The sequence below is a fragment of the Ictalurus furcatus genome, chromosome 2 (assembly GCF_023375685.1).
Source record: "Ictalurus furcatus strain D&B chromosome 2, Billie_1.0, whole genome shotgun sequence".
NCBI classification, from domain to species: domain Eukaryota; kingdom Metazoa; phylum Chordata; class Actinopteri; order Siluriformes; family Ictaluridae; genus Ictalurus; species Ictalurus furcatus.
Window position 1 is genome coordinate 18,637,092 of NC_071256.1, and position 22,029 is coordinate 18,659,120.

Sequence of the window (22,029 nt, forward strand, 5' to 3'; positions counted from 1 at the left end):
AGATAGATAGATAGATAGATAGATAATAAATTAATCCGTTCTACTATACAGCTTTTTACTGATTTTTTTTTCTGTAGAAATAACTATTCAGCTTTACTGTATTTTTATTATTTATTCCAAGCTTAAGGCCGGTCATCTCAGCTTTATTAAAACTCCATCTACTGTTCAGATCTCCACAGCTGTAAGTCTCTGAATGTAAGAGTAAAGCATCTTACATCTACAGGTCCTCCAGAGTCCGGAGTGAGAGCTGAGAGGTGTGGATTCGTTGCTCTCTCTCCTCGAAGTGTCTATGATGTACCAGAAATCACTTCCGATCGCCACGATGAGAGACACAAAGCTGAGAAGACCGAAAGAAGCGAGAAAAGCAGCCAGGCGGCTCAGAGTCAGCTCCATGATGAGGCGCTGGATGGGTTTCAGAAGCAGACAGAACGGGAACCTGTCCTGCGCACAAAGCACTCTGTGTGTGAGCCGCGCGCATGGCAGGGTGCGGTTTAACACCGCCAGGATGCACTCTTACACACACACACACACACACACACACACACACAAACTAACTTACTATTTACTTACTTGTACTGTTACACACACTACTATAGTTACATACACTCACTACTATACTGTTTTATACACACACTACTATGTTACCTACATTGACTGCTGTACTGTTACACGCACTCTCTCTCGCTCTCTTTCTCTCTCTCTCTCTCGCTTTGTCTCTGTCTCTCTCTCTCGCTTTCTCTCTCGCATTCTCTCTCTCATTCTCTCTCTATCTCGCGCTTTCTCTCTCTCATTCTCTCTCTATCTCTCGCTTTCTCTCTCTCTCTCGCTCTCTCTCGTGTTCTCTCTCTTTCTATCTCTTTCTCTATCTCTCGCGCGCTATTTAATAGAATCATAACATTTAAAATGCACTAAAATAATCTAAATCAGTGTTTCCCAACCGGGGTGCTGTCTGATGAGAGCAGGGGTGCTGTGTAAAAATCCTTCAAACATTTCTAAAATGTATATAAAACATTTAATAGATATGATAAATACCTGATGTCTGTAATAATAACACACACAGAAATAATAAGACCGACATACACACGCATAATAATAAAAAATTATATATAAAATAATAATAATAATTCCCTCCCCCTCGACGTCAGCAGCACATCAACGTCAGTCTGCGTAACATCCATCTTCTATACCGCTTATCCTTTTCAGGGTCACGGGGAATCCTGGAGCCTATCCCAGGGAGCATCGGGCACAAGGCGGGGTACACCCTGGACAAGGTGCCAATCCATCGCAGGGCACACACACACACATTCACACACTACGGACACTTTTGACATGCCATTCAGCCTACCATGCATGTGTAGTGCAAAAGAATATGGACAGATTTCTTAAAAGAAAAGCTTTTGGACCATAAACTTCATCCTCATGTAGCTAACGCTGTCTAGCATTAGTGTTCATGTAGAGTGCCATACATTTTTTTAATTGTGCCATGACTGAAAAAAAGGTTTGGAAACGCTGCCTTAAAGGAATTATGTATTAAAGAAACTATAAGTTTCGGTATATTTCACTGGGTAACTGTGTAATGCATAGCCATGGATTATCCTGTTTACACCATGGTCACATGCCAGCATTGATAAATTAAAGCTGTCATTGATGTTTGCAGTGCAAAATTTGACTGAAAAGTCATTACATTACATTCAAGGTATTTGACAGACGGCCTTATACAGAGCGACTTAAACTTATCTCATTCATACATCTGAGAAACTGAGGGTTAAGGGCCTTGTTCAAGAGCCCAACAATGGTAACTTAGCAGTGCTGGTGTTTGGACTCACAACCTTCTGAGCAGTAGACCAACACCTTAACCACTGTTCTACCTCTGAGCTACCACTGCCCTAAAAAGACAAAAATAATAGTTAATTTTCATTAGTTATTAATATACGGGTTAGTGGTCGCCAGTAGAATTCCGCCTATTCTAGATAAAGTAGCGCAATAAGATTACGTTTATTTGAATAAATTATAGTAAATAGTTATTAGAGAAAGAGCGAGAGAGAGATTGAGCATGTGTGAATTACCTATGTCTGTGCCATGTCTCTAATGAAGCCGTGAGTTTAACTGCATGTTACTATGATTACAGTTGTTTATAGGCAGCGTGTTCATTCATAACGGTGATTAAACTGAACTGTGGTATATTTAAAATATGTTAATTTGGTAGAAGTAGCATTTTTTATGTGCACACTGGAGCACGTGTCCTCTAAATAATGCTGCATTGAGGTGAAGTTCGAAAGCTCGCAGGATTTTCATCTCAGAGGTGTGAAATTTAATGTGGAGAATTAATAATTAAAAAAAGGATAAATTAAGAATGCACCACTTTACTCAAAAAAGCATCTCTACTTTATTTTCCGTCTCTCTCACTCTCTCCCTCTCTCTCTCTCTCTCTGTCCATCACTGCTCATCCACTCTTTCTTTCTCCTTTCATCATTCTCTCTTTTTTTGTATCTCTCTGACTATATAGGCCATTATATATATATATATATATATATATATATATATATATATATATATATATATATATATATATATATATATAGCAAGTGTCCGTAGTGTATGAATGGGTGTGTGAGTGTATGTGATTGTGCCCTGCGATGGATTGGCACCATGTCCAGGGTGTACCCCGCCTTGTGCCCGATGCTGACTGGGATAGGCTCCAGGTTCCCCGTGACCCTGAAAAGGAGTAAGCGGTAGAAGATGGATGGATGGTTGGATGGATGAAATGAATACATTATTTGTTTTCTATGGCGGTATATATATATATATATATATATATATATATATATATATATATATATATATATATATATATATATATATATATGTATATATATATATATATATATGTATGTGTGTGTGTGTGTGTGTGTGTGTGTGTATAGCCATAGAAAACAAATAATGTATTTATTTCATTCTCTGTGCTGATAAATGTTATTAAAATACTTATTTGTAGGACAAAGTGATACTTAATTACAGTAATGTAATGATCGTGTAATGCGGAACCATTATAAAGACATTCGATGCCTACACGATCACTTACTGATGTTACACACATCTCGGAAGTCATACTAGTTAGCTAGGTTTTTAATCTCGACGCAGTTTCGAGGTCATTTTAAGGTACGCCGCTAGGAGTTAATTTGTAGCTAGAAGCCTAAATTAAATCAAATGGTGCCTAGTTAGCGTTTTCACATATTAAAGGAGTTGTGTCTCGGTGTCGCGGTCTGAACTCGGGCCGAATCCTAAATTACATCTCAGTGTGTATAAAAGTGCACTAGGTAGGGTATGACATAATGGATTGTACAGCCTATCTAGTGCATTAAGTGTCCAATAGGAGGATATAATAGTATTCTGCCAGATATGGCTAGTTAGATTGTTGTTTTCTTAACATTAAGGTGGCTCGAATGTAGAGTAGTAAATTTCTATCAATAAATGTATGCACTGAAATGAATAGATAAGGAGTTTTAGCAGACTGTGTCACGCATGTGTGCCGTTCGGCTTAATCTCCGTTCAAAATTTTACATAAACCTTTAAATAAGTTGAGTGATTTTGCCTGGCCACAAGATCAGAGTTATGGACAAAACACTGCAGGTAGTTTACAGAAAATTAAGAAAACGTTTATGCAACTCCTTCTGTTTTTGTTTTTGCTTTGCTATACATGATTATTGGAAACGCACACATCTCACTGGTGTTATATATTTATTTTGTTTCAGTAGTTCTCTTTATAATGACTTTTTTTTTCTCCAGTAATTCTGTACATTAGAAATGCATCTATTTAGTTTTAATTTATTTTCTTTTCAGTAGTTCTCAGAAATGGGCTTCTTTGTACTTCTGTATTTTTTTTTTCTTTTCAGTAATTCTCTCAACTGGAAATGCATGCATGTCAGTAGTTTGTTTGTTTGTTTGTTTTGTTAACAGTCGTTCTCTCTGTTGGAAATGCACACATCTCTGCAGTTTTATTTTTCAGTACTCCATTAGAAACACATCTCAGTAGTATAACATTTTTCTGTTTAGTAGTTCTTTATTATGTAATTGCACACATCTCAGTAGATTTTCTCCCTTCTGTATATCGGAAATGCAAGCATCTCTTTAGTTTTTATTTATTTTCTCTTTAGTTGTTCTCTGTCTCTGAAGCATGTGCATCTCAGTAGTTTTATTTTCATCTTTTCAAAAGTTCTCTCTGTTGGAAATGCACACATTTAAGTAGTTATTTTCTTCTTTCAGTTGTTCTCAATGTTAGAAATGCATGCCCTCTTGGTATTTTTTTTTATCTGTTTTTCTTTTCAGTTGTTCTCTATATTGAAAGCATCTGTATCTCAGTAGTTTTATGTTTTCTTTTCAGTAGTTTTCTATTTCAGAAACGCATACATTTTCTATTTCAGAAACGCATACATCTCTGTAGTTTTCTTTTTTCTGTTTATTAGTTCTCTCTTGGAAATGCAAATGCAGTGTTTTTTTAATTTACATTTTTTATTTTCAGTAGTCGTCTGTATTGGAAATGCATGCATATCATCTCAGTACATGCCAGTGTTTTACTTTGCATTCTTGTCATTATTAGCATCCAGAGGGACGTGAAGCACGGGCCATGGACCAGGTCACCTTCCGCAGTGACACTGTGCTCTCTGATGTGCACTTACTGCTCCCAAATGCTCGTCATCTCATGACTCGACTCAATATCGTCGGACAACCAGGTGAGAGGATCCATGTGTGCAGATCCATGGTTCTACAAGTAGCAGATGTTCCACAGCATAGTTAGGGTCCTGTACATCCAGAGCACAACACATTTTTTCTGATTTCTGACTGTTAAATTACTACTTCACACAGTGGTGTCAAATTCTCAAATATGATTGGTCGGAAGGTGTTGATTAATCTTCTCTGACAGTAGTGTAGCTACAAATCATCGGTTCAAATCAAAGTGCTTGTTATAATATGTTATCGTTTCTATAGTAACCACTTACAAGTCAAGAGCTTCATGTTCCGATCAAACATCAGAATGTGGGGAAATGTGCGTCTCTTTGAGCGTGGCATGTTTGTTGGTGGCAGTTCGTGTATTTCGGAAACTGCTGATCTCTTGGGATTTTCCCTCAGACAGAGTAGAGCAGAAAACAAAAAAACTTCCAGTTGTGTGGGTGGAAACGCTTCATTCATGATGGAGGTGACAGGAAAATGGACAGACTAGTTCGAGCAAGTGACAGGAAGGCTACGGTAACTCAAATAATCACTATTTACAACCATGGTGAGCGGAAAAGTATCTCAGAATGGTCAACTCATCGAACTGGATGGGCTACAACAGCAGATCACCGCACTGAGTTCCATTCCTGTCAGCCAAGAACCGGAATCTGACGCCACACTGGGCACAGACTCACCGAAATTGGACCAGGTTTTGTTTTTGCGATCTTAAGCTATGCAATTTGTCCAGTTCAGATTCCTGTTTTTGGCTGATGGGAGTGGAACACACCGTGGTCTTCAGCTTCCTTACAATTCATGCATTAATATAATGCATATATATATATATATATATATATATATATATATATATATATATATATAAAATATATTGTTGCGACGGGCAGAGAGCCGGCGCACACAAGAAGGAAATCGCTCCTTCTCCAACTGCCGCACCGGCACGACGTGGGCAGCTTCGTGCCGAACATTCCGCCAGCCGGAAGGACCGCCGCGGCGGGGCGGGACTGACGCGACACCGGCCAGCGATTGGCGGACCCAACGGAGAAACTCCACCACTCAGGCGACGGCGGAGGAGGATAAAAGGGCGCGCTTCCGGCCGTACAAGGGAAGAGAATACTGTAGCGACAAGACGGACTCCGTGCAAGCGCGGACGAGATCGCCGGGTGGTGAGAGTCCCACCTACGGAGGACGCCGGCCCGGGAAAACCCTCGCCCCCGTCTCGGGAATCCCGCCTCCGCCACGAGTAGGCTACACCGGCAGTCACGCCTCCACAAGCCCTGCACTCATCCCCTCACAACCCACTCACTTCACCCTTGCACCAATAAACCACCGTTTGTGAACGTTCTTCTGCCTCCTGTGGGTCTGTACGCCGCCCTTCCCCGGGCTAATTCCTCACAATATATATATATATATATATATATATATATATATATATATATATATATATATATATATATATATATATATGTATGTATATGTATGTATGTGTGTGTGTGTGTGTGTGTGTGTGTGTGTATAATATATATATATATATATATATATATATATATATATATATATATATATAAACAAACTTATATAAACTTATATATAAGGTTATATTATAAATATTCATGCATTATTTTAATGGATGCATGAAAAAGCACCAACAATTAAACTACAGTCCTAAATTAATGCTAAAATCTCACTTTTGCCGCACCTTGTGGTTTCTGTTACTCACTGCCTTTAGACATATTATTTTAATTATGTTTACTTTGATCGTACCGTTTTAATTAGACATTACAGATCTTACTCACGCTCCCACTGTTTATCACTCCGTCTACATGGCGCGAGGAGCAGCACGGCCTCATTACTAATACATCACTTCCGTTATAATAAACTACAAAATTTACACTGCAAGCACAAATACAGCATATAACGACGATAAACTTCTTTCTTCACCAGAATTGATTGCTGAATCTCATTGTTTGGATTTGAGTTTGAATGTGTATGTTTTAAGCTAAAAAAAAAAAAAGAAGAAAAGATTCAGCGCTTCTGGTTTAGATGTCCTGTAGAGTTATTTTTGAGGTGTATTGTTGCACAATGCTGGTGACTGCCAGAAAGCTGGAGAAATGGTGCATAGCAGGTCTGTGTGTAAGGGATAAAACACAATGGGGTGTGCTGTTCTAGGAAAATAATTAATGACAGGATCACTGTTCTCATTGTTCCTATAACAGCACAACTTGTAGTGTTTTATTCGTCTTACAGCACAGCAGTGTACCAACACTAACCGTCTTTAATTTATTAAAGGATGAAACGTCATACTTTTTAAGCATTTAATGTTGCGGAACATCTGTGAAATGAGTTAGTTCCTGTTCTCTCTTGCATTATAGCAGCTATAAGCAGTCCCCAGCCTCTCTCTTTCTCTCCATCATCAAGTTAATAAGACTTGCAGCTTGTTATTTTGCTTGTTTGTTAAAGAGAAACCGCAAAGCGTATCCTCCTCTGTCCTGATCATGTTGAGAAGCATTACAGCTTGAACTCTGACACCGGAGACTCCTTCCACGAATGTTAAATAAACGCCTCTTCACAGAACCAACGATTACGCTGTGTAAGTCCCTGTGATCGAGCTGTTACTATAGAAACGATAACGTATTAGAATGTAAAATAAACCTGTGTTTTGCTGCTGCACCACTGTCAGGGCTGACCAGTCAGAACACCTTCTGACCAATTAATATTTTAATGACATTTCAGTGATCTAATTGAATCTTTATCATTTTTGACGCCAGTGAAAGCACCTCATAAATCCCAAGTTCACTCTGATTGTTGGTCAGTGAAAAATAATTAATTAATTAATTTTAAAAAAGAAAAATTGTCTAATTAAGCTTAAGTAAATTAAGTAGTGAAAAATCTATTGTTTTTAACAAAGGTTTCGTTTTTTTTTCTTCTTGTTAAATCCTTATTTTTTATATACTTAAAAATTTTAAATAATGCAAAAATATTTATTTGTTTCTTTGTTTGTTTACATTTTCGAAAATGCTGTAGTGTGTATATTCCCTCAGCCTCACACACATCATGTATCATTAAAAATGGCTTCGAGTAATTGTGAGATCATTTCTAACGCCGAATTGACGAAAATGGACCATTGAGTGAGCGGATATAATTTGTGCGGTGGATGACTCTCAGCCCCAGTAATATCCTGTCAGCAGCAGTCCTATAGCATTCCCAGTTCCATTAATGTACATGTCCGGGGAGGTAATACATGTGTACATCGACACAGATGGCCTGATGACCTGGCAGCCTCAGACTTAATAGACTGAACGAATGAGATGCCACTTCTTGTCGAACATAAAGCGACCTTTTAATCCAGCATGCTTTATTTGTACAAGGGGTTGTTTGAACAAGCCCAATACATTTGGGTTCCTGACGCAGAACAGTGAAGAGCTGCACAAATACAGGCATGTGTTTAAAGAAAAGGAACATCTGAGAAGTGCATAGCAACAGCACATAATATATCGTCAGGCTGTTTGACGTTTCCACAGTGCATCATCTTATCTAGAATGCTGGTTCTCTAACTTTGTTATTATAAAGCTCACTTTGTGGATAATAATTGTCATACATTTACATGCTTACAATTATATACTTAGTCCAGGTTCGCTTCTACTAGCCTGTTTGCTGAATCCAAATGTGTACTTTTGGTTTGTTTAGCTATTTAGTTTGGTTGGTTTTCACACTGTATATAATTGAACGAAGCATAACAAAATAATTCTCTGAAACTATGTGTAAACTATTTCAGTCACTGGTCAGAAACGAGTTAGACCGAAAAGTGTATAGAAATCACAAAAAAAAAGACTCACGATGCCATCAACGATTCTTAACAATAATTATATAAATAAATAGTTTAAAAACAATTAGGGATGCACCGAATGTTTGGCAACCGAATTCATTCGGCCGAAAATAGCAAAAAAAAGCACTTTCGGTGTTCGGCCGAATAAGTGGAAAGGCCGAATAAATTTGACCAAACAATGACGTGTTTGATGACGTGCCAAATAGCCTAGCAACCAGGGTGAGATGCGTGAATTTCACGACCTCCACTTCCGGCAGCGCGCTCGGAGCGATGAGGGGGCGCGCGCGTGCACGAGTGCGTGCTCTTCGGATGTTGACAACCGTGACATTGTTTACTGTGGACACGTGCGTTTGTTTTGTTTCTGTTCCGGAGTATTCTGTCACGTCGCGAGACGTAAGGGAGTAGAGTACGGAAGCAGGTAAAGACGTATTTATTTAAGGGAACATAACATTAACGACGTATCTAACTATACTATATCTGCTATAATACTCCGCGAGGTGTACAGGGATGCGAGTGGTATATATCACCAATATAATCAGCCGTATAGAACCGAATAGAACCATTTTTTGCACTCTTGTCAATGCACTTTTTCATTCACTTTTTTGTTGTAGGCTTCAGAGTGTTCCATTCTTTCAGCAGTCAGTTATAGGCCTAACATAGGCTATTCAAGGGGGGCTCAAGGATGACCACATCAAAATATTTTTATTTTACTCATTTATTTATTTAAAGTTATATTGGGCCTTGTTGGTAGCCTATGCCTGCTGGAATGAAAAAAAAATGTTCAGTGTTAAATAAATATTTTGAAATTGTAGTTTTTGTAATTGATTTTTTTCTTTGAAAAGCAAGACAAAATAGTAAAAATCACATTTTGACTATTTAATTTATGCAATGGTGATAAAAATGGTCAAATAAATGGAAAAAACGCGTAAAAAACGTGTTTGGTATTCGGCTTTCGGCCAAGTTTTTCATTATATTCGGTTTCGGCTTCGGCCAAGAATTTTCATTTCGGTGCATCCCTAAAAACAATTTGTTGGTTCACCCACCCAGCGTTCTCTTCACTTTCCTCCCGAACACGTGGCATTTCTGCAGCTCTAAGCTCTGTGCTTTGGCTCAGTTTACATCTCACGGAAGTTATCCAAAATAAAAAACCCCACATGACCTGTCTGATTCACTTCCTGCAGGTGAGTCGATTCAGAGTCAAATCATTTGGAAGCATATCAAGACACCATTGTTCAAAACGTTCTTGGACCTGAGCGTGATTGCTGGGTTCTCGCCTGCACACTTCAGTTAGCAGACATGCATGCGAATGCTTTTATTTTCGAAATGCTGCTCATGCTGCATCACAGGGCAGCGTAACACACTCGGAGGAAAGCACTATCTGCCCTCTTCCGCATACCTGAGCTTACAGACACCCGTGATGGGATGGTGTCCCTGTGATTGATAGAGGAGAAACAGTATGCCTCTCCCATCCTGAGAGCACAGAGAATATCTTTGCACGTACCCATTTTTTTTGTATAATTTGTTTGTCTAAGAACAGATTATACTTCCCATTTAATTATTATTATAGACTCAGAGAATATAATGTGATCACAGACTATTAAAATATCATAACTACCATTTTACTTCCTGACAGTTCTTACTGGAGCAAAAATACAACAAAACAAATCAGCGTTTTACTGATCGGGGGGCTGGAGGATTATTAAAGCAGCTTTCGGTCACATAGTTAGCATCACTTCATGATGATGATGATGGCATGGAATATCCTGTATTGCCTTGTTGCATCTCTTAGCATGCTTTGCTTTGCTACGACAAAATTCACGATTTTTGTATCGTTGAGTATACAGTTTTCAATATTCGTTATTTTGCCATTTTGTTATTATTTTGTCTGTTCTGTTAGAGACTTTACATTAGAATTAAATGGCTTTTTTTTTTTTGTAAATAATTCACAAGGCATTATCAGGAGGGCCAAAATATTGAAGGATCACTTAATTAAAACAACTTTTTATGCCATAATTTTTTCCATTTAAAATAAAAAACAAAACATTTGTTCAGGTTCAACAAAAAAAAAGTGGAGTCAGAAAAAAATAAAATAAAATCAGTTGTCACATTTAAGACATCTGTCTAACTATGATCCATTCAGGTCTGATGTGTAATTTATTACTTTTTAACAATTTTTCCACAGAATCTTCATGCTTAGCTAGACTAATTGTGTTTGTTATAGTAATGTTATATTTTGACTGAAGGTAGGTTAAGTCTCGTAGGACAACATTGGGGTGTTTCTAATTTGAATATTCATGCATATTCATAGACCTTGTCTTTTTGCTTAGGGTAAAGGTGTAGAGATGTAATTGTTTTAGATACTTCAGCATTTACATTTAAATTATTTAACAGAGATCCGTTTGAATGCATCACACATTTTTGTATACTTTGGTTTCTTGCTAAGATTAACTCCATAACGTTGTCCATGTAATTACATATAAAGCTCTAAATTAGGACGCTGAAGAAGAATAACGAGGAATATGAGTATGATTTGGTTCTGCTGATGCCAGATAGATGCTCCTTGATACCATTACAAACCTCACAGTCCTGATTTTACAACATAACCACCATCTGTCAAGGACATATTACATCATCATAATCAACTTATGACTCTCCAGACCCTCGTCTTGCCATCTGTGTGCCAGAGGAAGTTGTTTAGAGCTGCTACAATCTGCTTTTTTTTTTATTAAACTGAGTGTAACTTTTAATTCTTCTCTTTCTTTCTCTCTCTCTCTGTTTCTCTGTCTCTCGGTTTCCACTTCCAGTTTTTTTGTCGAAGTTCAGGATTCTGCGTGAGGAGGAGCAGAAGGAGGCTTGTTCTCCGTCAGAGGAGAAGTCATACTCTCTTCTGGACGAAGATGGAGACCTGGACGTAGCAAGGAAGCCATCGGAGACAGCGCAGGGCCGCGAAACCGCTCACCCTGTCATCCTAAGACAGGCTGAGGGAGCGATTAGTGAGGAGGAGGAGGAAGATGACATAACCGATGTCATAAAGATTGGTTAGGGATTCCAATAATTACAGTTACCATCCCACATTTATTAAGATTCCTATAACAGCACAGGAGTGTTTTGTTCCTCTTACACTACAACAATTACATTTTTTCTTTTAAAATGAAAGATTGACACATTGTACTTTTTATGTGTTTATAGTTACATTTAATGTTATGGAATGTCCTGGACACAAGTTAGTTCCTGCTATCACTTGTGTTACAGCAGCTATAAACAGTCGTTCCCTCACCAGCCTCTCTATTTCTCTCGCTTATATAAAACAATAATAGAACAAAAACGTAGCTTCTTGTTGTTTGTTACTGAGAAACCACAAAGGGTAAACTCATCTGTCCTGATCATGTCGGGAAAAGTTACAGCTTTACCTCTGAGTGTTAAAAAGCACTGACACTGGAGACTCCTTCCATAAATGTCTCCTTACGGACGAGGTTATTTAATCAGTTTATGCGGAGCATCCCAGTGAACGAGCCGTTACTATAGAAACGGCAATGTATTCTAACAAGCGCATTAATATAAACCTGTATTACTGTTTGTGCTGCTGTTATAGAGAATATATCGTAACATGATACCGACTGGTTAACCTGTTATTGTTGGGTTTTCTCTCAGAGCACACGATGGCGACGCCCCTGGAGGACGTCGGAAAGCAGGTGCGCGCACCTTTTAATCTACATCATAGCACTCCTAATATAATGACCACGGTTTTCTGTATTAATCTCGCATGTTGTATGTTGGCTCGGCAGATCTGGCGAGCAGCTTTCCTGCTCTCCGACTTCATTCTGTCCAGCTCTGCTGTGTTAAGAGGAGCGACGGTGCTCGAGCTGGGAGCAGGAACCGGATTAGCCAGCATCGTCATGGCGAGTGTGGCCAAAACGGTCTACTGCACAGGTACGGGTTTGTGTGATCGTTCTCGTTTTTGATTTTGATTGCAGTTAAAATGATAGAAGTGCTAGAAGTAATTTTTGCTTACTTTTTCTCTTTTTGCTTAAATAATTATATTATACTTCGTTTAAGGAGTTTTACACCACAGTGCTGTTGAATTCTGGATTCCGATTGGTCAGAATGGTGACAGATGCTCCAGACAATCGAAGACGTTTTATAACGTATAATTGCTAATGTGGTGCAGTTTTCTGTAAGGAGGTGTTTATGTAACATTTGTGATAGGAGTCTCCAGTGTCACTGCTCTCTAATAGTCAGAAATAAAGGTATAACTTTAAGTTTTTCAGGTCCTCCTGGGAATTTCGTATTTATGAGTTGGGAAGTCGTAATTATGATGTCAAGTCACTAAGATGGCGGTGTACCTTCTCTTAATTAACTAGAAAAAATATATGGCAAAGTTTTTTTTAAACTCTGCTTCTAGAAAATGAAGAACAAAGAATGCGCATCGGGTGTGTTTTGCTTTTTAATGTTTTGAATCATTTTATGAAGCCGCTGTAAACTTTATCATTACATATTATATCGTAATTGTACAATGCTATTGTATTTTCTGCAGGAAATTAGCTTGTTTTATTGTAAATGAAAAAGCCTGGCATTGACTTGCTGGATAAACCAAACACATAATGACTGAAATCAGCTTCTGCGTCGAGTAAACATTCAATTTCCTTCAACAAATTTACCACCAACTGCAGAAATGACATCCAAATTATTCCGCCATGTTTTCTTACTGACACGCCCCCAACTCGGAAACTCTGACCGCAATGAAAATCCCGAGTTTCCCCACTCGTAATTACGACTTTGTGGTGGCGTTCTTGTTCGTTTCAACTAGTAAACACGATTGTTATGACATGACATGACTTGAATGCACCAACAGAGGGTTTTTTTTTATTTACGGTTTCTTTCGTAAACATGACACGCTGCAGTTTATTTGTCTTATTAACTTATTTTAAAAAAAGTGAGACCGGTGAGGGAACGAAGGTTTATTGCTGTTAAACGAAAACAGGAACTAACTTGCTTCTCGTGGATGTTTCACAACATTAAATGTAATTATAAACAGATAAACAGTATGACATGTCAAATCGCTGTGGTATAAGAGGAATAAACACTTCGGGATGTGGGGTGATCACAATAAAAACGCATCATCACACCACCCTGTCACTGATTATTTTTGTATAACAGCATGGCACGTAGTGTTTTATTCCTTATTTAAGTTACTTATTGAAACCAGCATTTTAAACTGAAATGGCAAACCACTTCATAGTCAGGATTTTAATTCATCAATAAACCTCTGATTGTTTATCGTCAATTTTCAAGTACAAGCTTTAAAGACAATCTGAAATGGAAATAAATTTTAACACATTTTTCTTGCACCGTGTGAGGTTTTTTTGAGTGAAACAGCATATTCAAGCTGCACTCCGCTCTGAAATGATGCCTTCTGCTGGAACAAGTCATTCCAAAGATGATTACAGATAAAGTGATGCCTACTGAAGTCATTTTATTCTACGGATGAATTTTATTTATGTGATTTTCTCCATTTGTTTGCTCCATCACTTCCTATGGTTTTTTTTTTGTTGTTGTTTTTGTTTTTTCGTTTTTTAAATTGTGCATCCGTCACTGCGGAGGCCGCTCTACAGGTTGTGCAGTTTGAGATTGTATGCGATTTGGGAGTGTCTGACGCTCGGCTTTAAGATTTCATTTTTTTGTGTTTGCTCTGTATTTTTTTTACTTGGGACTTTCCAAGTGCTAGATGATTGCACGTGAGAGGGTTTGTAGCACCTTGGTTCTTATTACAGGTTGAAAATAGGCTTTCACACAGAGGACAAGAGGTGTTCTTGAATCACACTGCACCTTTAGGCTTTCAGTCACACTGTTCTTCAGGTTTTTTTTTTTGGTTTTTTTTTTTAAAGCTGTTGTCACTGAAAGTGATAGTCTTCTCCTTGTCCTCCATAACACACCCCTTACCTCAATCAATACCGAATCCGAACCTTTTTCTCCTATTATGATGTAAATAAAAGTTACATCCCATTATGTTATGGGTCAAAATGACTTCCACAGGTTAAATACACACAAAAAAACATCAAAGAGCAGCTTAAAACGGTAAACCTTTATGGATTGTCCGAGACAAGCCATAAGAAGAAATATTTGCATAAAGGTTCATGACCCTAAATGAGGAAATGTCCAAAAAAAAATTCTGAGAAAAAGAGAGATTAACCAGTATTCCAGACATCTCAAATGTGGAAATGATCACATTGACCCATAACATAATGGGAGGGTTAAGGCAGAGATGTGATTTGAACACAGTAATAATAATAATAAAAGTAGTAATAATATTTCATATTTTATTCCTATTTCATTCCAGAACCAGATCTTCTGAGGTGAACGTGTGATGATTTAGACATCGTTGTTTCAAACACAGACGCATTAATCAGCTAAAGTGCATTTTAATTGCTGACCAATTCTGTATATTTTTATATTTACGTTAGCTAAAAACTCTTGATTATGTAATCCAAAGAATCATCATGATGTCTCCTTCTGCCTGAAGTAAGGGAAAGAAGGGAAATGTGTTTGTTTTTTTTTTGTTTGTTTTTTTTCTTTCTTTTCTGTGCCATAATTGTGAAAATTACCTTCAGTATTGCGTAAGCATGATAAGAAAGGTATTATATACCTCTCGGAGAGAAAACCACAGGCTGTTTGATAAATGGCTTCATAATCATTAATGTTTGAATGGAATAAGTGGTAAAGTGGTAATGCTTTCCTGTTTATCGAGTTCTTTACAAGCTGTGTGTGTGTGTTTTGCAGATGTTGGTGAAGATCTCCTCAGCATGTGTCAGAGAAATGTGCATTTGAATCAGCATTATATTGCAGCATCAGGTAAAACATATTAGCACACAAAAGATGTGTAGGTAAGTGTGTAGATACTGTTGTAAATTGTTATTTTATTGTTTCTTGTTTATTGTATTTTAAAGTTCTTATTGTTTCACTTAGTTCTGCCCTTCAGAAGTTACATAAGATATTTTCATGTTTCCCAGAAGACAAAACAATAAAAATTTACACTGTTCATACTGTTCAAAAGTTTACACCCCCTTGGCTCTTAATGTATTGTGTTGCCGCCTTGAGAATCAGTGAATGTTTGCACCTTTTGTAATAGTTGTGTACGAGTCCCTCAGTTGTCTTCATTGTGAAAAGATGGACCTTAACATCATATAGCCGCTGCTGGAAAGTGGTCAAATATGCAGAAGAAGAATGTCCTGCACATTCAGGATTTTTCTGAAGAACAGTGGGCAGTTTAACTGCTCAGGACAAACAAGGGACTCATGGACAACTCTCACAAAACATAAACACAATCCAAGTAACAATGCACAGTATTAAGAATCAAGCGTATGTAAACTTTTGAACTGGTTCATTTGTGTAAATCAATTTATTATTGTGTCTTGTGGACTATATGTAAATATCTGTTATGTGAAGCAGCTTATTCAGAGCAGAACTAAATAACAAACCTAAATGTAATTTTTTTAACGTATTAATATTTTGCAGATTCTGCAAAGGGTATGTAAATTTATGAGCACAACTTTATGTAGGACTTAGGTAGGTAGATGGTGTTGCATTTGAGGCAAGGTTGCAACTTGTAAATAGGTGGATAGGTAAGTGAGTAGGTAAATCAAAACAGCATGTAAGATAATTACAAGAAATGGTATCATCAAATTTAATGAAATGAAATAGAACTGGACAATAATCAGATTTTTTTTTAACATCAGATTTGACTTCATTGCAGCTGAGGTTTAACTGTTCAGTTTTCTTGAGTTCACCGTGTATCTCCCTGACTACCAGCATCCAATCAGAACAATCCTCAGGGGCCAGAAACAACTGTGATTGGGTAATGGAGTCTGAACTAGATTTCCTGCTAATAGATTTAACGTGAAGCACTCAGAAGGACAAACATCTGTCATGTTTAGTCACGATTGTTTTACAAATGTCAAATGAACATACAAAAAAAAAACCCCACACACACATTATGTATCCATAAAATGACTGTTAAATGTCAGGAAGCATTTTTGCAACACATTTTTTTCTCGTTGCTGAATGTGTTTCCTCAGACGAGCGCGGTGTGAAAGTGAGACAGCTGGACTGGACCACAGACGATTTCCTCACAGGTCAGTTCCTCTGATTAAATGTTTTGTTGCAGATCTGTTTTGAAAATTTGGTTAATATTAGTAACAAATGAGATGTATACCAGCTATATCGGGTATGTAAGATGCAAACTGCATTCTTGCATTGCTATAAATGAAAAGAAACGAGGGTTAATAGCGAGTTTGTTGGCTCATGTCACATTCAGATGCGGATTCAGAATTTGGCTGGAGTGAGGACGAGATCTCGGACCTCTACGATAACACCACAGTCATCATCGCAGCAGACGGTGAGCGATCACGAGCACAGACCTTTTAACTTTTTTGTTTGTTTGTTTTAATTGCAAGAGAGACTGATCTAGTCTTCCCTGATGTTTAAATGTTTTTACATTTCTGCTGTTGTAACCCTCCCCCCCAAAGTGTGCTATGACAACGACCTCACCGACGCCCTGTTTCGGACTTTGTATCGCATTTCCAGTAATCTGTGTCACTCCAGCACCGCCTACATCAGCATAGAGAAAAGGTAATGATGAAATAGTCTGCTTCTGGGAAACTTTTTCAGATTGAGGTGTCTGAGCAGTTTAAGGTTAAAGGGTCTTGCTCAAGGATTCAGCACAGGCAGCACTGGGGTTTGATCTCGTGACCTACTGATCAGAAGTTCAAAGCCTTAACCACTGAACCAGTTCAGCGTTTTGATACTGGGGTGGTGTGATGTCCGCCATGTCTTTTGTTACCACCCCAAAGGTGATTATTTTCCGATAACAGCACATCCTAAAGTGTTTTAATTCCTCTTATACCACAGCAGTTTGTCAACAGTTTATTGAAGAATGCCATGTTGTACTTTTTATCCATTTATAGTTGCATTTCATGTTGTGGAACATCCGAGAAACATGTTAGTTCCTGTTCTTGCTTACTTTATAGCGGCTATAAACGGTTCTTTTGTCATCAGCCTGTCTTATTTCACTTTCATGACGTTAATAAGACAAAAGAAAATAAAAATCTCCTTACAGAAACCTAACCATATCAATGATTATATGTCTTTGATATATTGAATCAACAGCCATGAATGAGGTGTTACATTGGAAAGTGTTAATGTGAACCTGTAATTTGCAGAAAATTAAACGCCTTCTGGCCAATCAGATTAAAGAATTATCCAGCGCTGTGGTCCACCTCATTATAACACTCCTGGGTTAATCTAGCAGTCAGTTATGAAGTCGTAAATGCAGGACTTGAATATTAATGCTGATTATCATTCATGTATCTTACATCTCGAAGACTTTTCTTCAGTTGTTGAAAATTCCAGAGAGAAAGCTACCCAGCTGGCACTTTGAAATAGCACTGAAACCTCGTGTGTGATTTTCCATCTTGGACATCAGGGTCACATGACCTGGAGACCTGGAGGTGTGAATCGTTGTGACACGTGCTCTGTCCTGACTTGTGTAAAGAGATAATGAGCGTGTCTTCCTGCTGGTTCGTGTCTGTGATGTTCCCACAGGCTGAACTTCACTCTGCGCCACATGGACGTGTCCTGCGAGACGTATGACCATTTCCGCCGCTGCCTGGAGCAGATAACGGAGCTGAGAGAGAAGAAAATGAGGTTCACGGTGTCACCGGTGTCCTGCTCCTTCCCTCAGTTCTTCCAGTACGAACGAGTGAACCAACTGGTGCGTCGTGTTTATTTTTCCTGTGCTGAATTTAAAACTTTAGAAATGTGGGTTTGCTTACATACCCAAAAATTGAGGTTTAACAATAATTCTTATAAATCTTGCTAGAGGTTGAGCGATAGTGGATTTTACCCATACCAATAACTAAGTTGGGCAGTACCTGCCGATAACCGATTAATCAAACGATAGTTTTTTTAAATTAATACTGAATGAAAACATAACACTCAAAGTAAAATATTGCAGAACAAAAACAGTGCTGACTGTACCATGAAAATATACTGTACTTTTTAAAATGATATAAATATTAATATATGTTAGCTGTTCATAAATATTAAAGTAATTAAAAGATATACATCCAAACTGAACCAAAAAGTAGCAAATAATCCAAATCATCCAAACTGAACCAAAAAGCAGTTCAAATAACACTGCAAAATTTGTCAGTTTTTATTTCGCATCTAGAGGCCACCCTCATACTGTGTAATGACAGCGGACCCTTCTCAGCCGCTCCCACAACGGATGCAACTGGGAAAAACTATCGGTGTGGATCATGGATTGTAAAAAAAAGATGGACGATGTTCCATTGTGTTAAAAGTGAAGCTGCCAATGTCCCAATTTGGCGCAGACATCTTGGAGCCCGAGCCTGCGCGGTAGTGAGCGTGGAGTAGAGCTGTGGTATCAGAATCAATCACAAGTACACGCCCCTGAACTTTTTCTACTCGTTATGTCGGTGTGAAATAAACAGTTATGGAAATGTAGAAATTAAAGTTAAAGCTCCAGTCTCCTCCCAAAGATCCTGAAAAAAGTCTGTTGGTGCCTCAGTGACTACTTTGCTCAGAGAAGCTGTCAATCACAGCTGTCAATCATGATGTCACGCCCCCATTTTCTATACATCAAATAACTAACTAAAATCAAAATTATTTTAAAAAAACCAAACACTTGAACTTACATCAGTGTGATAAGAACTATCTAAAATGACAGAAACCATCTTTGGAAAAAATGTATTTGAAGTGTAATTTGATTGATTGTTTAGCTTGTCTCACATCCCATTAGATTACATGGAGAGGGCAGGGTTTATGACCTGTACTGCATCCAGCCACCTGCGGGCGATCAAAACGTTTTGGCTTAACTTTTCAGAATCCCCCCCCACACACACACACACAGAGACACCTTTGTTCCAAATAAATCTCAACTTTTTTACTATTTCCAAAATTAACGCTAAGTCACACTCTGTCTGTCTGTCTGTCCTATTTCTCTGGAATATAAAGAGAAAAAGACAGAGAAAGCAGAGCTCAAAGCTTACAGCTTTGCAGATTACAAACGTACAGAATTGCAGTTTAAATGATTCTTGCAGAGAACGTAGTTTCAAAACGTTAGATGTGAGATGCTCGCCCCCCCTTAAAATAGCTGATTAACAAGTGGCCTTGCTGAGAAATAATGGTGGCAAACCTGTCAAGAAAAAAACATGAATAACAAACCATATAAAAATAGAGCCAGTAAAAAAAAAATAATAATAATTAACAGCATTTAATAGACATTCTTTTAAAAAGAACCAAGGTTCTGAAAGCTGTAGGAAGTAAAGGATAGATGGGAAGCTGATTTATTTATTTGTTTGTTTGTTTTTTTATTTGTTTGACCACATTGATGATGATGATGAAGGAACATCTGTGAAACCCTCAGTCACATCTCAATATTCATGTCAGTAAATACTGTACGTAACTTATTTACTGAAGAATTTCATGTCTTCGTTTTTTTTTGTTATATATATAAAAAAATATTTAAATCCCAGTAGAGACATGGCCCGGTGCTTAAAAAGCAGTTACTGGGTGCTCAGACGTTGCCGTCCCTTCTTTATGGGGGCGCTGTGGATTTTTTTGTTGTTTTGTATGACTGTTTCACTTCCTTTTCACTTGATCAGTTCTAACTTTTATATGAAGTTTAACTAAGGATGGGTGATATATGATATCAAAATTTATGATAAATTATGTTCCAATCTACTTTCCTGAGATATTGCGATATCTTTGACTTTTTTCAGTATTTGAAATTAGTCTAATCTTTAAAATTGTGAAATGTTAATTTTTATAGCATTGACTTTAAGTGTTAAGTATTGTTTATAAAGAAAATATTCAAATGTATTTGAAAAATATTTTATAAATATAATTTATATTATATTTAAACAAATACTTAAGTTTTATAATTTGAAAGTTTTTTATGAGAAATTATTTCTTATTGTGAAACAACTATTATTTACAGTATAAGGGTCTTTTTAATACAACACTACAGTACTGCTAGGAGTTTGTGAGCAAACCTACTATACTGTATATCGTGACACACATCATGGCTTGGAGAATCGTGGTATGATATGACAAAAACATCGCCCACCTTCTATAATTATCACCTAACCGAATGTGTACTTTCTTTGCACATGTTGTAATGTATTTTGTTTATTGTTTTACAGGAGCTGTGGAAAGTATCTGTTAATCCCTTTCAGACTCTATCCAGCTCAACAACCTCACAAAAATGTGGTGAAAAGGATGCAACATCAAAAACTAATCCAGACGCAATATCCAAGAGTTGATACTCGGCTTTATGCTGTTATGAATGTGCAAAACTAAGAGAGCTAAGTGCTAAGTGAATCCCAAATGTGAATCCTATTTTATGTAATTAATTTAACAAAGGTTTTATTATATAGGATGAAGAAAGGTGGTGGAGATCAAGTGAGAATTTCATTTTAGTTTATTTTTAGCTACAGATTGCCCTTCTTGTTTTGGTATCTGTCTCGCTCCAGACAGTTGGGATTGCATACTGTGAATTGTAAATTATTTAAAATTGATTGTGTGTTTTTGTGTGTGTTTACTGACATTCTGAATAAGTGCTACAATGAATTGATTTCTATAGCTCATTTCGTTTCAAGGTGCAATTCAAATTGCTTTACAAATAAAAGGAAAAAATGAGTAAGGGTAAAATGCATAGAATAAATATCAGGCTGATGCAGAGTTTTAAAATAGCAGTAATAGATATAATATTAAGGAAAACGCCACACGAGACATTTTTTTTTTTAATGAAACAATATTTCCACAACATTTTAAAAACAGGAAAAAAAACAGTTAATTTCACACACACACACCAAAGAGTAAGTCACCACGTTCAGTTCTCATGGATTTTCCTGAAGGTACTGCAGGTACTAGGGTGCACTGTGGCTTAGTGGTTAGCAAGTTCGCCTCACACTTCCAGGGTCAGGGGTGCAATTCCCGCCATGGCCCTGTGTGTACGGAGTTTGCATGTTCTCCCCGTGCTGCGGGGGGGGTTTCCTCTGGGTACTCCGGTTTCCTCCCCCAGTCCAAAGACATGCATGGTAGGCTGATTGGCATGTCTAAAGTGTCCGTAGTGTATGAATGGGTGTGTGAGTGTGCCCTGTGATGGACTGGCACCCTGTCCAGGGTGTACCCTGCCTTGTGCCCGATGCTCCCTGGGATAGGCTCCAGGATTCCCTGTGACCCTGAAAGAAGGATAAGCGGTAGAAGATGGATGGATGGGTGGACGGATGGACTGCAGGTACTCTACAAAACTCTGCAGGTATCTACAAATGAAAACTCAGACGCAATACTTGTTTTGTGGTTTCAAACTAGCCGAATACCTTTTTCCATGGAGTCGGCTCTTTGCACATTGAGAGTCGACTCGCATATGTGACTCATGTATGTGCATGCGAGCTGGT

General features: G+C 37.9%; 2 protein-coding genes across 3 annotated transcripts in view; one reads left to right on the plus strand and one right to left on the minus strand.

Annotated features, from left to right (window-relative positions):
- Window positions 1–867, minus strand: part of LOC128624322 (transmembrane protein 114) — a 30,624-nt gene extending 29,757 nt beyond the window's left edge. Inside the window, exon 1 of the mRNA XM_053651905.1 lies at window positions 216–867. Coding sequence (XP_053507880.1) covers window positions 216–393 — 178 coding nt within the window. The 5' untranslated portion in view covers window positions 394–867. The remainder of the gene's footprint in view (window positions 1–215) is intronic.
- Window positions 868–3,066: 2,199 nt separating this feature from the next.
- On the plus strand, window positions 3,067–21,213 carry mettl22 (methyltransferase 22, Kin17 lysine). Of its 2 annotated transcripts, none has more exons than XM_053651933.1 (11): window positions 3,067–3,159; window positions 4,598–4,730; window positions 11,356–11,589; window positions 12,203–12,243; window positions 12,337–12,481; window positions 15,329–15,400; window positions 16,624–16,680; window positions 16,863–16,943; window positions 17,074–17,176; window positions 18,149–18,317; window positions 20,773–21,213. In XM_053651933.1, the coding sequence occupies exons 2-11, from the start codon at window positions 4,625–4,627 to the stop codon at window positions 20,890–20,892; spliced, it is 1,128 nt and encodes a 375-aa protein (XP_053507908.1). In that variant the 5' UTR covers window positions 3,067–3,159; window positions 4,598–4,624; the 3' UTR covers window positions 20,893–21,213. The 2 variants fall into 2 exon arrangements, with proteins under 2 accessions (XP_053507908.1, XP_053507901.1); XM_053651926.1 differs by having other exon boundaries at window positions 3,076–3,630.
- Window positions 21,214–22,029: the final 816 nt, after the last annotated feature.

Bases quoted from the DNA above. Each gene is read 5' to 3' on its own strand.
- mettl22 (XM_053651926.1), top strand. The intron at 12,482-15,328 runs GTACGGGTTTGT...TGTGTTTTGCAG, and splicing joins CAAAACGGTCTACTGCACAG to ATGTTGGTGAAGATCTCCTC. The intron at 16,681-16,862 runs GTCAGTTCCTCT...TGTCACATTCAG, and splicing joins CACAGACGATTTCCTCACAG to ATGCGGATTCAGAATTTGGC.